Genomic DNA, 13,916 nt, shown 5'->3' with positions numbered 1-13,916 from the left:
TCAAGTCAAGAGTAAACATTATTACGGTAGGCTATGTGAACTAACCCAGCACTTTTCAGACGGAGAGATATTTTTACAGTGCCACACGGCAGAGGTAGAACCGGGAAAACAGTCGTCAGCCGAGGCAACTGAAATGATAATCGCCTGGCTGTGGCAAACTGGAACGAACCTGTTCTACCCAGTTTTGTTGGCTTCAGGCGCCCTCGCAATTGTCATGACATCATCACAACTTCCCATCAAGGCGCGTTCACGTTTCCTCCTATCAACCAAACGCATGCTTATGAAATACAGCTAAAATAAGACATTTGCAATGTCATCCGTAGGCTACTGATGGGCTTTTCCTCCCTGTTATTTTCTATTAATGTATTACATGTTCACAATCGTAGGCTACCCATTGAAGCGGAATAGCAAATGTTTATCAGTAATTTATATTTAATCATAGGCCTACTGAATTTTCCACGAGTTAAAGACTGGAATAAATGTTAACCTTGTTGTAGGCGGGTTAGATGAACACAGCTATGCTACATTGTAGGACAGCTTTGCGCGCTCGCGCGCACAATACTACAGCAGCAGTTGCGCGCCCGCGTATAAATACCGGCTTGAGCCGGTATAGTTTGTTTTAAGACTAGGATCGAGTGGAAGCTGCTACATGGGTAGATGGTTCTGAAGATGACATTTTTATTTTGGCTGCAAAGGAAAATGCTCTATCATGTGTTATTTTAAATCTTTTACATGGATAGTTTTTTCTATTGCTGCAAAACGTAAAGGGAAAGTCAAACTACCCTATCAACATTGTTCATAGACGTTTTCAAAATACCTGATTATGATCGCAAGCTAGCACACAGCAGACTGTGTATTTAAAAAAACCCATAGGCTATAGCTTAGTGATTAGTTTACTGAAAACAGTGCGGGCTTTTACAGTCTTGATCGACAAAAACCTCGAACGACACTGGTAAGTGTTGAATAGTGCACACTAACGTTACTTCCTTTGGAAATAACCTAGCCTACAATAGCCTGCGTAGATGTCATAGATGCATTACAGCAGTCTTCTGAGACCATCTTCAGCTTTGTTTCAACTGTTCACACTATGATCATTGTTACCTTGCTTGATTGTATGACTATCTCTGACATTGCAAGAGTAAACGATCGTGTGCCAATCGTAGTTCCGACACTGAAGGCATCTTAAGCTGTGTTTAACGGAACCATGGCGCTGATCATGAACGAATCCCTTTTAACCCTTAAACCGGTACCGTCACCGGTGTGACGGGTATGTTGGAAATTGAACGTTCTAAATCTGGGTTCATTGAATTTAACCTAGAATTTTACACTGTTGCAGAACAGAATCTTCAGGTAGAATGTTCAAAACTCCCCTGCTGAAGAATTAAGGCTCTCCTTTTCCGCAGTCGTGCGTCTGATGGCACGCAGATGTTTAAACACACATAGACTTCTACTGTCCCTCGAATTGTCACTTCTTATCTAGTTGAGTTACTTAATATGGAGCTGTTACTTTATAGCGCAATTGAAAACCCAGCAGCGGCCTAATTGTGTCATCCTGCAAAAGCATACATGGTGGCCCTTGGAGTCAACATGTAGAATGTGTGCCAACCGGGCAAATGTGTGCAAAACATGATTTCCTCCAGTTAAGCTAGTAGAAGTTTAACCAGGCATTCGGACTATTACATCACCACTTTAGGTTGGCATAGACAGAACACCTGGGACTGCAGTGAGGCAGGCAGGCAGCCAGACAGGGAGAGGTTGGACAGGGGAGTGGGCTGGCTTGTGTGGGGTGTGTTATCCGAGATCCCCGCCCCTCCCCATAAATGACTGGGCAAGAGGTGATTCATCAGGTGCGGACAGATTGGCGGGTTTCCGCTATCTGAACTTGACCGGCTGGTCCACAGATAAGAGACAGGGCTGCAGTAGGTGACAGGTGTGCTGCTGGGACAGCGGACAGGACGGCGATAGGGTGTAAGCTCTCTCAGGTGTGCATTGCTTGCCTTTGCTACTCTGTTCCTCTTTACATGCTGAGGTCTAGAGTCGTGAGATCGTTGTAAGCTTACCAGATGAAAAACCAGGCAGAGACTTCCTTTTACGTTAGACTAAAACACGACTGGGGGGGCTTTATTGCTGTCTCTGTGTCCTTGTCTAAAGTAGGTCTCCTGTTTATTCATGCATTTTCTGTCTCTTCTGTGTCCTTAACAAGCAGCTATGATGGGAATGATGTCCTCAGTGAAGGGGTGCATGGGGCCCAACGTGTACCCAGAAGTGCCCGACGGAGGCTGGGGCTGGGTGGTGGCTGTGGCGTTCTTCTTCGTGGAGGTTTTCACCTACGGCGTGATCAAGAGCTTCGGCATCTTCCTGCAGGACCTCATGGGCGAGTTCAACGAGACCAACAGCCGGGTCTCATGGGTGGTCTCCATCTGTGTCTTCATCATGGCCTTCACAGGTGAGCTTGAACGCACAGCTATCTGCTAAATGACCAGTAGCCTGTGGACAGATAGAGTCCCTTTTAAAGCAAGTCTTTTTAACATTAAAGGTACGGTCGGAGATGCTAGCGAAATGTTTTTGATGTTTGTGCAAAACATCAATCAAATTGCACCACTGCCCTCAGTTCTTCTTAAGCAGTATGTCGACGGGTTGGGTGCTGTAAACGGCTTAATGCGAGCCACTCTGCTTCCCATGTCCAGAGCCAGGACTGTGTGCAAACATGAGGCGTTTTTTTTGAGTACACACACTTAAAGGACAGCTGGGGAACGGTGGGGAACAGTTAGCTGAATTTAATGGAGAGTGTGTTGGATTAGAATCTGTATCAAGGCTGAGAAAAAGGAGGGGTGGAAGATATAAAATGTTTAAGGTATAAACTATAGGAATTTGCCCTTAGGTATGGATTTCGACCATACCAGCATACCGGTAAATGCTGCTAGATAGAACGGTGCCAGTGTGGCCATGTAAACATTGCATTAGTGTTATTTTGGGAATTAATGCAGAAGCAATAATGCCAATGCCTGCAAACAGCTAAATAAAAAGAGTAACTTACTTAAAGGAACATGCCAACTTATTAGGGAAACTAGCTTTTTTGCTGTCTACCCCATAGATAAGAGGATACATGCCCCTCTCTTATCTGTGTGTGCAATAAGCCTGACACCCCACTGTTAGCCTAGCTTAGCATAATTCACTGGAAGTGGGTTACACCAGTTAGCCTACAGCTTCCAAAAGTGACAGTAGACGTCCTAAAAACTCTTATTAAAGTTCTTATTTGTTTTGAAGCAGATACATGGAACTACATTCTCATGTTGGTGATGCACGTTGGTGTGTTCCTTAAACATACCATGGTGCAATGTGATTATATCTTAGTCATACTGCTAAGAGTACAGTAATAACTTTCATGCAGTTATCATACCTGTGATTTTATTTTAGTATGTAGGACACAGACAGTTTTGTTATTGTACTGGTGTCCTGGTGTTTTTTAAAACTGTAGAAGCATCTTTTCAAAACAAGTCCAGTCCACATGAGCTTGTGGATTGAGCCAAAGTTAATGCTCCTCTCTGCTTAGTGGAAACTGCTGACTACTGTGAGAGGCAACGCCCTCTCTCAGGCCATATCACATTAATAGCCACTTCAGATACTTCTGGCTAGAGACAACGTAGATGCCGCACTGGGAGAGTCAACTTCCTTCCAGTTGATTGGAAGTCAAAGCAACGTCCTTTCTGACCTCGAGCAAAATCGTTATGTATGGAGATTTCTTTCTTTGGCTAAAAATGTTCCTATATTAGAATTATATAGATGTGTTTTAGAGCTTGGTGGGGCTTCTTCTCATGTTAAGACTGTGTGGATCTTAATTGTTTTCCCAGGGTGTATCTTTGGTAGTTTTCTCTCATGACCCACAATCCCTCCTAAGCCGCCGGTGCCCATGTACCATCAGCCTCAGCTCTGAGGGTCATACTGACCTCAGTGCTCCATCCTTGCGCATTGTGGCTCATGCAAACACAGGGGCCCTCGACACGGACAGAGAAAGTGCTGCGTCACCCCCTCACCACACAATGAGAGCAATCTGCTATATCCGATGCACTGCCTAAACCATTTCATCCTCTGCTCCTGTCATCACTCTCTTTCTCTGTGTGTCTGTGTGTGTGTGTGCCTGTGTGTTTGGGTGTGTGTGTGTGTGTGTGTGTGTGTGTGTGTGTGTGTGTGTGTGTGTTCATGTGTGTGTCTGTCTCCGCAGCTCCCCTCTCCACCATGATGAGTAACCGCTTCGGGTATCGGCCCGTTGTCATGGTCGGCGGATTCCTCATCAGCCTGGGCACCATCTGCAGCGGTTTCGTCACCTCCATCAACGAGATGTACATCACTGTGGGCATTGTTTCAGGTACCCTTCCTCTGCCACACAAATGCACTGGTGGGGAATCCCAGCACTGCCTTTGACAATGTATTGACAGAATGATTGATGAATTGAACTGTCTCCTGCAGAATTGGTTTTTGATTAGGACATCAGAATTCAAAAAACCTTCCAAAACCTGACTGAATGCCAGTGATTATGCCAATGAGAACTCATATGGCAATGGGGTCAAGTGTATTTAAGCCTTAACAGATAACAGTACAAATTCATCATTCATGGTTTTTTTTTACTATTATTATTCAGTTCAAGAATCATCTGCAATATTATGTTTATGTGAATAAACCCCTTGCCTTTCAGACATGTGGCCAAGCACTCTTTGGCAAGTACCCATGATGCACTGCTAGCCTTCCCCACTCTTCTTACTTTTCTCCATCTATCTATTTCTCTATTTCTCTTTCTACATTTTGCACAGACACTCCCTAACATTACAACTTCTGTTCTTTACCTTTCCTTTTGTGTCTTTTTCTCCCCTTCTTTGTCTCTTTAAATGCAGTTTTCTTTCAGCTTTGTCCACCATGTTTCCTCGACCACAGTGACGAGACGGATCATTCCGGTGCCTCGGGGCCCCAGGCCTTAGAGTCTTCTGAGCCTCCTATTCCCTCCTGCAGCTAGAGGAAGGCCCGTGGCTGTCATGTCGCTCTCTTCCTGTTTTGTTTACAGGCCTGGGCTACTGCATGACCTTCCTGCCCACCATCACCATCCTCTCGCAGTACTTCGGCCGCCGCCGCTCCATCGTCACCTCCATCGCCTCCTCTGGGGAGTGTGTCGCCGTCTTCGCCCTGGTTCCAGGTGACTACAACATCAACAACAACACATTGGATTTATGTAGAGCTTATCAAGGCACCTAAAGTGCTTTACAGTGAAGGGGGAACCTCACTAACCACCACCAATAGCAAGTGAACTGCTGTAGTTGAGCATTGGTGTAGTGGATGGTTTGTGTGCTCTTTCCTTCCATGAAATCTAAATTTAATGTTGCAAAATGACATTACCATCACTGTGAGGCTGGAACATTAATTAAAAGATAGCCCATGTTCGTAGACTGGTTTAAGACTCTAAAGGGAATTCCGGCAATTTTTTACATAGATCTCCATTTCTTGAGGTCACTGAGTACTGTCGGTACAAAAACCCCTGAAAACAATCGGTTTTACCTAGCTCGAATTGCTGCAGCCAACAGCTAAACTCTTCATGAGCCCCCATGTTTATGCCCCCAGAGTGTAGCACCCCCACTTGGTGACCTCGAGAAACTCAAGATCTATGTGAAAAATCGCCGTAATTCCCCTTTAAGGGCCGTTTACACCAAGAACGATAACTATAACGATAACAAGAAAAAGAATCATTCTAGCTAATATGAATGACAGGGTCCACACATATAAACGATAACGACATGAACAACAATATCATTGTGGATCACTTTCAGAGCAATTTTGAGAACATTAAAACAGCCAATAAGAATCCATCAAATTCTAGACATCACATTCATCAACACAAGAAGAGACTTTCCTTATCGTTGGTCAGTGTGGACGCTAATGTTATAGTTATAGTTATCTTTATAATTATCGTGCCTGGTGTGAATGGCCCTTTATACTGAGACTCTTGCCTAGTCCAGCCTAACAATGTGAAGCATTTTTTATCGACACATCTTTTTTTAGAGAATGAGGTTTTTGCTGAACATTTGTCGAACCTGTTATTAATTAACTTCTAACAATCATTCTTTATGGCCTCTGTACTTCTCTGCTTCCTTCCCCAAGCCTTCACTGCCATTAAGGATGTGATTGGCTGGCGCTACTGCATGGTGGTCATTGGAGTCCTTCAGATGAGTGTGATTGTCTGTGGAGCTCTGCTTCGTCCAATCATCATCAGGCCAAAACAAACTGATGCCGACTCGTCCAGCTCCCCTCTCAAGGAGCCGCAGGGAAAGTATGAGCTGGAGAACGAGCTCACCATCAACTCTGTGGACTCAGGAGTGCAGTCGCTCTCTAGCTCACGCACCAACCTGAACAACAGCCAAGGGGGGGCCTCCCCCGACAAGAATAGCCTCGCCGAGGCAGAGGTAGAAGAGCAGCAGGCCTGTTTGAATAAGGAAGAAGAGGACGAAGGATACGGAAAGGTCGCAGCAAAACCATCAGAGCCTACCGACGCTAGTGCCACCTCCAAGCTCCTGGACTTCTCGGTGCTGCGCGATGGCGGCTTTGTGTGCTACTCGCTCTTCGGCCTGTTCGCCACACTGGGCTTCTTCGCGCCGCAGCTCTACGTGATGGAGCTGGGCGTGTCGCGCGGCATGTCTCGCGACGCCGCACCCGGCCTGCTCTCCACCATGGCGGCGGCCGAGATCGTCGGGCGCCTCTCCGTGGGCTGGCTGCTCACGCGGTCGCCCCTGCGCAAGATCAACGTGCTGCTGCTGTGCACTGTGCTGCTGGCCGGCATCCTGGTGGCCTTCACGCTGGTGCTGGACTTCTGGGGGCTGGCTGTGTGCTGCGCGCTCTACGGCTTCCTGCTGGGCACCGTCTGCTCCACGCACATCCCCATGCTGGCCGAGGACGACGTGCTGGGCATCCAGCGCATGCCCTCGGCCGTCGGCGTCTATGTCTGCATCCAGAGCTTCGCCGGGCTGGCTGGACCACCCCTTGGAGGTGAGGGGGAAATGGGGATTTTCTTCAACAAGGGTTTGCCCTAAAAAAGTTAGGGTTTAAAATAAATCACCTAGGAGAGCCTCAAGGCATTGTGGGAATATTCATGGAACCGTGTCTGTTTTTTTATTGGGGGGGGGGGGGGGGGGTGCATTAACAGCTTGATTTATGGGTTGGGGGTTACTAGATGAACCTCTAACTCCAAAGGGACTCCCCCTAATTAAAGGGTTCCTGGAGATTATATGACAGCATGGGAATCTAGTTTTGTTGTGATCCCTGAGCAGCTCTCAGTGGAAGAGTCATTTTGAAGCACTTTGCATGAACAGAGCTAAATGAAAATTCTGTTAACCTCTCTAATGAGATCTATTGTGTGTGTGTGTGTGTGTGTGTGTTTGTTTGTTGTAGGTGTCCTGGTGGATAAGACAGGGAACTACGGCTCAGCCTTCTACTCGTGTGCGGTGGGCATGGGCCTGGGGGCACTATTTCTGGGCCTGGTGCGCCCGCTGAAGCTGGGAATGTGCCAAGGCCGGCGGAAGGGCCAGAGTGCGGAGAGCAGCCCCTCGCAGAGCTCGATGGATGACCCCATCGACTTCCTGGACGTGGATCTGGCGGGTGAGGGAAGCCCTACCAAAAGCAATGACCAAAGTGTGGTGTGAGTTCACCCTCACAAGACTGTCACCTGCTATTGGGAACAAGACCAACAAAGACAAGAACGGAAAAGATATCAAGATGAAGCAGGAGAACAATGAGGTGGAGATGGTTTGTGTTTTTAATGCAGACCATCGGAAAGTAAATAGACATACATAAGAGACCACAGTGTCTCAGATGTTTCCGTTTTAGACATCCTGTCGCTGCCTTTAATGTGCATGAGTCATGGGGGACAGGCACACCACTCAGTGAAGACCGCATGGTCCAACTGATCACTCCAAATGCTCGTTTTAATGATTTCTTTCGCATTTCTCATCAGACGTCAGAGTTGACACAGAGTGACTTGTGCCCTTAGAGAAACACATGCTAAGTGTGAAATCAGTTAGACAAATGGTAAGAGAGATGTGCGAAGAACAGACAGATAGACAGACGTTCCTGGAAATGATAACTTATTTATAAACCTATGGTGTGGGGTGTGGAGTGAATGTACTGTATAATTGTACATATTTAAGCCAGGAAGACACCACTGGGTCACTATCAATCCATTTGTGAGTGTGTGGGGAAAAAGGAAGGCTAATTTGGTCTCTTCTTACTGGCTTAATCATTAATTGACTCTGGTCAGACACTGGGTTTTGATGTCACACATTCTAATGCTGTGAAGCTCTAATGGTTCTAATGACACCCCTGAGTTTCTATGACAACGACCCACAATGCACTTGGTTTTATGTCAGTACCTGGGGCGATGGAGACTCCCACAGAGCACCCGCAGGTCTTCCATGACCCAGATGGTGGCACTGATCTAGATGGTGATGTTGGGCCTGATGTGGCACCAGATGCAGGTCAAAGGGTCAGAATTCCAGAATCACCATCTGTGTTGTCTTCACCATTCTGTGGGACTCCTGGTGCATTGGTGTTTACCAGATAATATTTCCATCCCATCACCACGGTTTTGTGCTTATATGTCCATCCAGTGCTTGTATAGACTTAACTGAATTCCTGAGTTGTACAACCATGTTTTCTCCCACATCGTTCACATTAAATGAGGGGTTTTCTTTTTTAAGGGAGGAGTTTTACATTTCTATTATACATATCCCTTTATCTTATTTTGTAGATACATTTCCCTTTATCTTATTTATAAATACAGTTGATGATATTTAAACTCACCGCCAAAGATAGTAGCAGTCAGTCATGTCATGTGTCCAGGGGTACAGATGAGGCTTTAAAGGTTTGTGGTTGACTCTCTTGTGCCTTTTAATTTAAGGTTCCTAGCTCTGTCTGCCTTGTGAACTCTGTATTATTGGCTTGATGTTGAAGGGGGAAAATGCAATATTTTAACACCATCCCTTTTTTACTGATGTTATGCCATAGCACTGAATTTCTTCATCATATAAAAGTATGTTATAGAGTGTGTGTATGTGAGTATATAAAGCAAGCTGTGTGAGAGAACAATGTTTGGTTGGCTCAGAAGAAGTGTAATCAGTGTATGCAATATACCTCCTTCATAATTGTTTTTAAAACAGTGAAGTCCTCAACTGAGCCTGCTGAACAATCGGATATCACCTGAAGACTTGATCCTTTATTTAGCACAGTGTCTGAATTGTCATCAGTATAGTTTATGTAAAATTAAATCACTTGTGTGTGTATAGGTTGTATAGGTTTTTACTTACGCCATGTATGAGGGCATTCTAAATTGTACTGATGAAAGACAACGTTTTGAAATTCAATGTAATATATGTCAATGCCTGGAAATGCTTGACACAAAATTTGCCCCCTTAGAATTATAGGGTTCTAACTGCATTCTGAGTAGTTCTGAGATATTGAGCTTACACGTTTTAGAGAATTCCATAGAGTTTTATTGATAAGAGGAAACAACCTCTTTATACTGTCCAAAAATGCATACAACTTCAAGAACCACCTTACCTCACCTTATTTATTCACAGAATAAAAATATATCAATAACTCAGTTTTGACAAAAATGTCAGATAGAACCTTATAATTCTAAGGGGACAAAATGGCTACAATTGATTTTTTTATATTGATTAAATCTTGTTTACAACTATACTTTTATCAATTGGATTACTTACAGTGTTGCCATATTTTAAATGTTTCACAGAGCACAACATTAATACAAAGTAACTTGCGTGCGTAATACCGATAAGTAGCAATAGAGGATGTCTATGCAATACCCTATCCTAATATCACGTCACACCTTTGATTCAGCCTTCCCTTCTCATGTCATGTCGGCAGTGGTGGACATTACTTGAGTACATTTACTCAATTACTGTACTTAAGTCGCTTTTTCATGTATCTGTACTTTACTTGAGTATTTCAATTTTGTTAAACTTTTTACTTTTACTCCAGTACATTTCGAGGCCAAATATCTTACTTTTTACTCCACTACATTTTGTGACAGCTGAAGTACAGCTGAAGTTCCTTTTGGAAAAAAGACTGTACAAATACATGTGTACATGTATATTTTCTATTAAGCGAGCTAGGCTTTAAATAATGGTGTTGCCTAACCTATGTTATTGTCATATGCACTATTTACTGTACCTTGTTGACCCCTTTTCACAATATTGATGTTAGCATAACTAGCCTCTTGACGCCATCAAGCAAATGATAGACAATGATAGACAATCTGACACTATCAAACACAAAAGGGAACATCTTGATTAGGTCCGAAAGTGTAAAGCATTCAACAAAGAAAAATGTGGTTACTTTGAAGTATCTAAGATAAGATATCACATTAGTTTGTTTTTAGTTATTTCTACATACAACAAGTATTAGCTTATTTTGTCCTTGAATGGAGGAGAAAGGCTCAATGAAGGCCTATGTCTGTGCCGAATCATTTCAACAATGCAACTGTATTAGGCATAATACATTTCAGGACTTTTACTTTTGATACTTAAGTACATTTGAAGGCAAGTACTTTTATACTTCCACTCAAGTGGAAATGTAAAAGGAGGACTTTTACTTTTACTGGAGTAACATTTGACCATGTGTATCTCTACTTTCACTCTCAAGTACAGGATTTGTGTACTTCGTCCACCACTGCATGTCGGCAAGATTATCCACTCGTCCACATTGACGTACATTATCTTACAGCGTTGGCCTCAGTTCTGAGGTTCACGAACGCTGCTCGGCACGGGCCAGCTGGACATGTGACTCACTCAACGTGACTGCAGGGATCCTTTCAGCATAGGCTGTGCCAGTCAGACAGACACATTCTAACTGAAGTCTGCCTCAACCGCGCATGAGGGCACGAGGCTGCCTCTAAACAGACAGATTGAAAAACGGTTGGATCGTAAAACTGCGATTGTTATTTAAGTTTTTTTTTTATTTAGAGTAGGCCAAATCAGTTTAAAATTATTAATGCCTTAAATTAAATAGACTACCCTTAGTTCCATTGGAAGCTTGAATTTCCCTGGATGAAAAGAATACAATACCCTTTAAGACAAAAACAATCAGATAAATATATTGTTAAAACTATAATTCCCCCGTGGATTTCCTCCTTAATATCCTCTCTTGATGTACCTAAATGAGACCTAGGAGAATAGGCCAACAGTGTCCTTGCGTGGTGGCTGGAGGATACTGCAACATAAATGTCAGCCAATTGCAATGAGAAAAACCTTCAAGCCAAGGTCAAATATAAATCTATAACATTATATAAATATTCTGTATAGTTTTACATTTAAAATATGCATGGACATTTCCCAACATCCCTAACTAAGCAGCTTTCTAAATGCTGCATTCTGGTAGACAAGAGAAGTCTCCCCTCCCCAGCAAGCATTAGCATTGCTAATCAGTCCTTATCCCTTATGCGCTTGGCTTGGCACTCAACACTGCAAAGCACAACTCTGCCCCTATGTAAAACAACCACTCAAGCAGAGGAATGTAAATAGGATAAAGACAGATTTCCTTCCTTTCCTTTCAAATTCAGACAGAGTTAGGGAGACAAAATGTTCCCAGGAGTTACCCCACAAAGTAGCCCATAATAGAAGCCTATTACTAGGATAGTGAAGAAACAGGCCAATTATGACAGTGTAAGCAAAACACCCTCTCTCTGAATATCTGACAAAAAAGTCAATGTTCTGTGGACAATAATGTGAACAGAAAGTTGTAAATTTCATTTAGCCTAATTTTATGCTAAATGAAATAGGCCGTGTAGCCCCTGTGGCTTGCTGTTCATTAAGCTGGGGATTTGGTGTGGTTACCTCATTGCAGACCACATAACACATTTTCTGTTAATGTTAAGAGTATGATTTTGCTTCGTATACAGTTTCTTACCATTGCAATGCTGATCTCAACATGATCAGAAAGAAACAAGAAACAACAACATTGTTAGGCCTTTTTCAGTGCATTTGCAGTGCATTAAGACATAACTTAACCAATTAGGTAGCCTACACCAGCAGTGGAAATATTTGTAGGTAAACAATGTTCCCTGGCGCCTCCCAGTACGGGAAGATCTCATGTAAGCACACTTCTCCCAGTGAGAACTGCTATATCCACAGGAGGGTTTCAAAAGAGTGCTAGACCACACTGGAGGAAATGGCAAATTAGAGATGAGCTACATGCAGATTAGGTTAATTCACAGCACAAAAGGAGAGGAGAGTTGCCTCTCCAGCTTGGCTTAAGAGTCAAGACACTCACTTCTAATGTTCAGCAGGCTTTATTCGTCTTCTCATCACTGGGCGACAGCCAGCAACTGGACGTGTAGTCAGCTGAAGCAGAAGATACTCATCTTTGTTGGTCCACACACCATTAATAACCAGAGCCGGACAGTAACGGAGTACATTTACTTGAGTACAGTACTTGAGTACAATTTTGAGGGATCTGTACTTTACTCGAGTATAATTTTTGGGGAGTACTCATGACTTTACTCAAGTAGCCTACATTTGATAGGCAAATATTGTAGGCCTACTCTTTACTCCACTACATTTCTATCCATAACCGTGAGTACCCGTTACTACTTCTAAAAAAAAAGGAAAAAAGAAAAATCTCGGAAACCCTCAATTTGTTGTTTCCCTCTCAAACGTGAATGGATTGTGCAGGCACCACTGATTGGGACAGCCTATCAGCAATCACCTTCAGCTTTCCGCCAAAGTCAACTCCATGGTCAGATTTAGATAAGAAACGAAACCATGGACGAAACAATGGATGAAGACGCAGCAGGTCCATCCCGGGAATGTGCCAACCTGTGGCCCCACCTCGCCAGACTATTTCAATTTTCTGAACAAGTTAATGATAGTTTTCGCTTCAAGTGTTTCAATTACAAAATAGTATTTTGTATTTGAAATACGTATTTTAAATACATGTATTAGAAATACTGCCCATCCCTGGCAACATGGTAAAAAGATGAAAATTACTTGATTTTACTTCCAATTCATTTTACATTATCCAAGGTATAAACATTAACATTTTTCATAACTCCATGTCGGACGTTTCTGTACATAAATGTAAGCACTGTGGCAGTAGAAATGCAATATTTAGAAAATGTAGGCTACTCTTGATACTGAAGTACTTTTAAAAACATGTACTTCAGTACTTTTACTTAAGTAGACATCTGACTGTTGTACTTTTACTTGTACTTGAGTAAAATTTAGCAAAGGGTATCTGTACTTTTACTCAAGTAATGAAGCTGTGTACTCTGTCCGCCTCTGTTAATAACTCACCACTCAGGAGGCGCAGAGACAAATCATGGACTTTCTGATACCATGTTACGACCCCCTGTGCCCTCTTCAGGCCTCTTCCTGTCAGTACACGCGGGATGTGCAAGTACACCTGCATCATTGAGTGGGTAAATAAGGGACTCTCTTTCCCCTTAGCCACTTTTATTCTCTCTTCCAGCCGTCCGTTCTGATGTTCTCTTGCTCTTTATTCTTTTTCTCCCCTTATCTCTCTCAAACACTTTGGCACCGTATCCCAATCATTCCTTCCTAAATTTGTTTGCTCTTATGACGGGACATTGTCAATTGCACCTTTCTGAGAAATATCAGTGAGATATGATTTCCTCCATATTTTACAAAAGCCATCCTATTCCTTCAGTGTGAGTTTACTGTTGGGACACTATCTGCTGAAACAGAAATAGTGTGTTGAATACTTACAGTAGTAACTTAAGTATGGAGTGTCATTCAAGGTTCCCCCTCTAGACTGATCCCTAACATCAACATCGCCTTCATAGACAAGACAGGAGTCAGGATTTTTTAAAAATCTCATAAGTTGCTAATGCTGTAATTGTTCCTTTC

The 13,916-nt window shown here is 43.3% G+C and overlaps 1 protein-coding gene across 2 annotated transcripts; it reads left to right on the top strand.

Annotated features, from left to right (window-relative positions):
• The first annotated feature begins 540 nt into the window (after positions 1–540).
• Positions 541–9,730, top strand: slc16a6b (solute carrier family 16 member 6b). 2 transcript variants are annotated; one of them, XM_076266261.1, is made up of 6 exons: positions 541–952; positions 2,204–2,446; positions 4,223–4,366; positions 5,057–5,185; positions 6,145–7,026; positions 7,429–9,730. In XM_076266261.1, the coding sequence occupies exons 2-6, from the start codon at positions 2,209–2,211 to the stop codon at positions 7,677–7,679; spliced, it is 1,644 nt and encodes a 547-aa protein (XP_076122376.1). In that variant the 5' UTR covers positions 541–952; positions 2,204–2,208; the 3' UTR covers positions 7,680–9,730. The 2 variants fall into 2 exon arrangements, with proteins under 2 accessions (XP_076122376.1, XP_076122375.1); XM_076266260.1 differs by having other exon boundaries at positions 542–952; positions 2,207–2,446.
• The last annotated feature ends 4,186 nt before the right edge of the window (positions 9,731–13,916 follow it).

The sequence above is a fragment of the Alosa pseudoharengus genome, unplaced genomic scaffold (genome assembly GCF_046254945.1).
Source record: "Alosa pseudoharengus isolate Yale_2024_CS ecotype anadromous, Long Island Sound unplaced genomic scaffold, YU_APseudo_1.1 YU_APseudo_1.1_scf_4, whole genome shotgun sequence".
In the NCBI taxonomy this organism is placed as follows: Eukaryota; Metazoa; Chordata; class Actinopteri; order Clupeiformes; family Clupeidae; genus Alosa; species Alosa pseudoharengus.
Note: the sequence above shows the minus strand (reverse complement) of the source record. Positions and strands in the feature narration are given on the sequence as shown.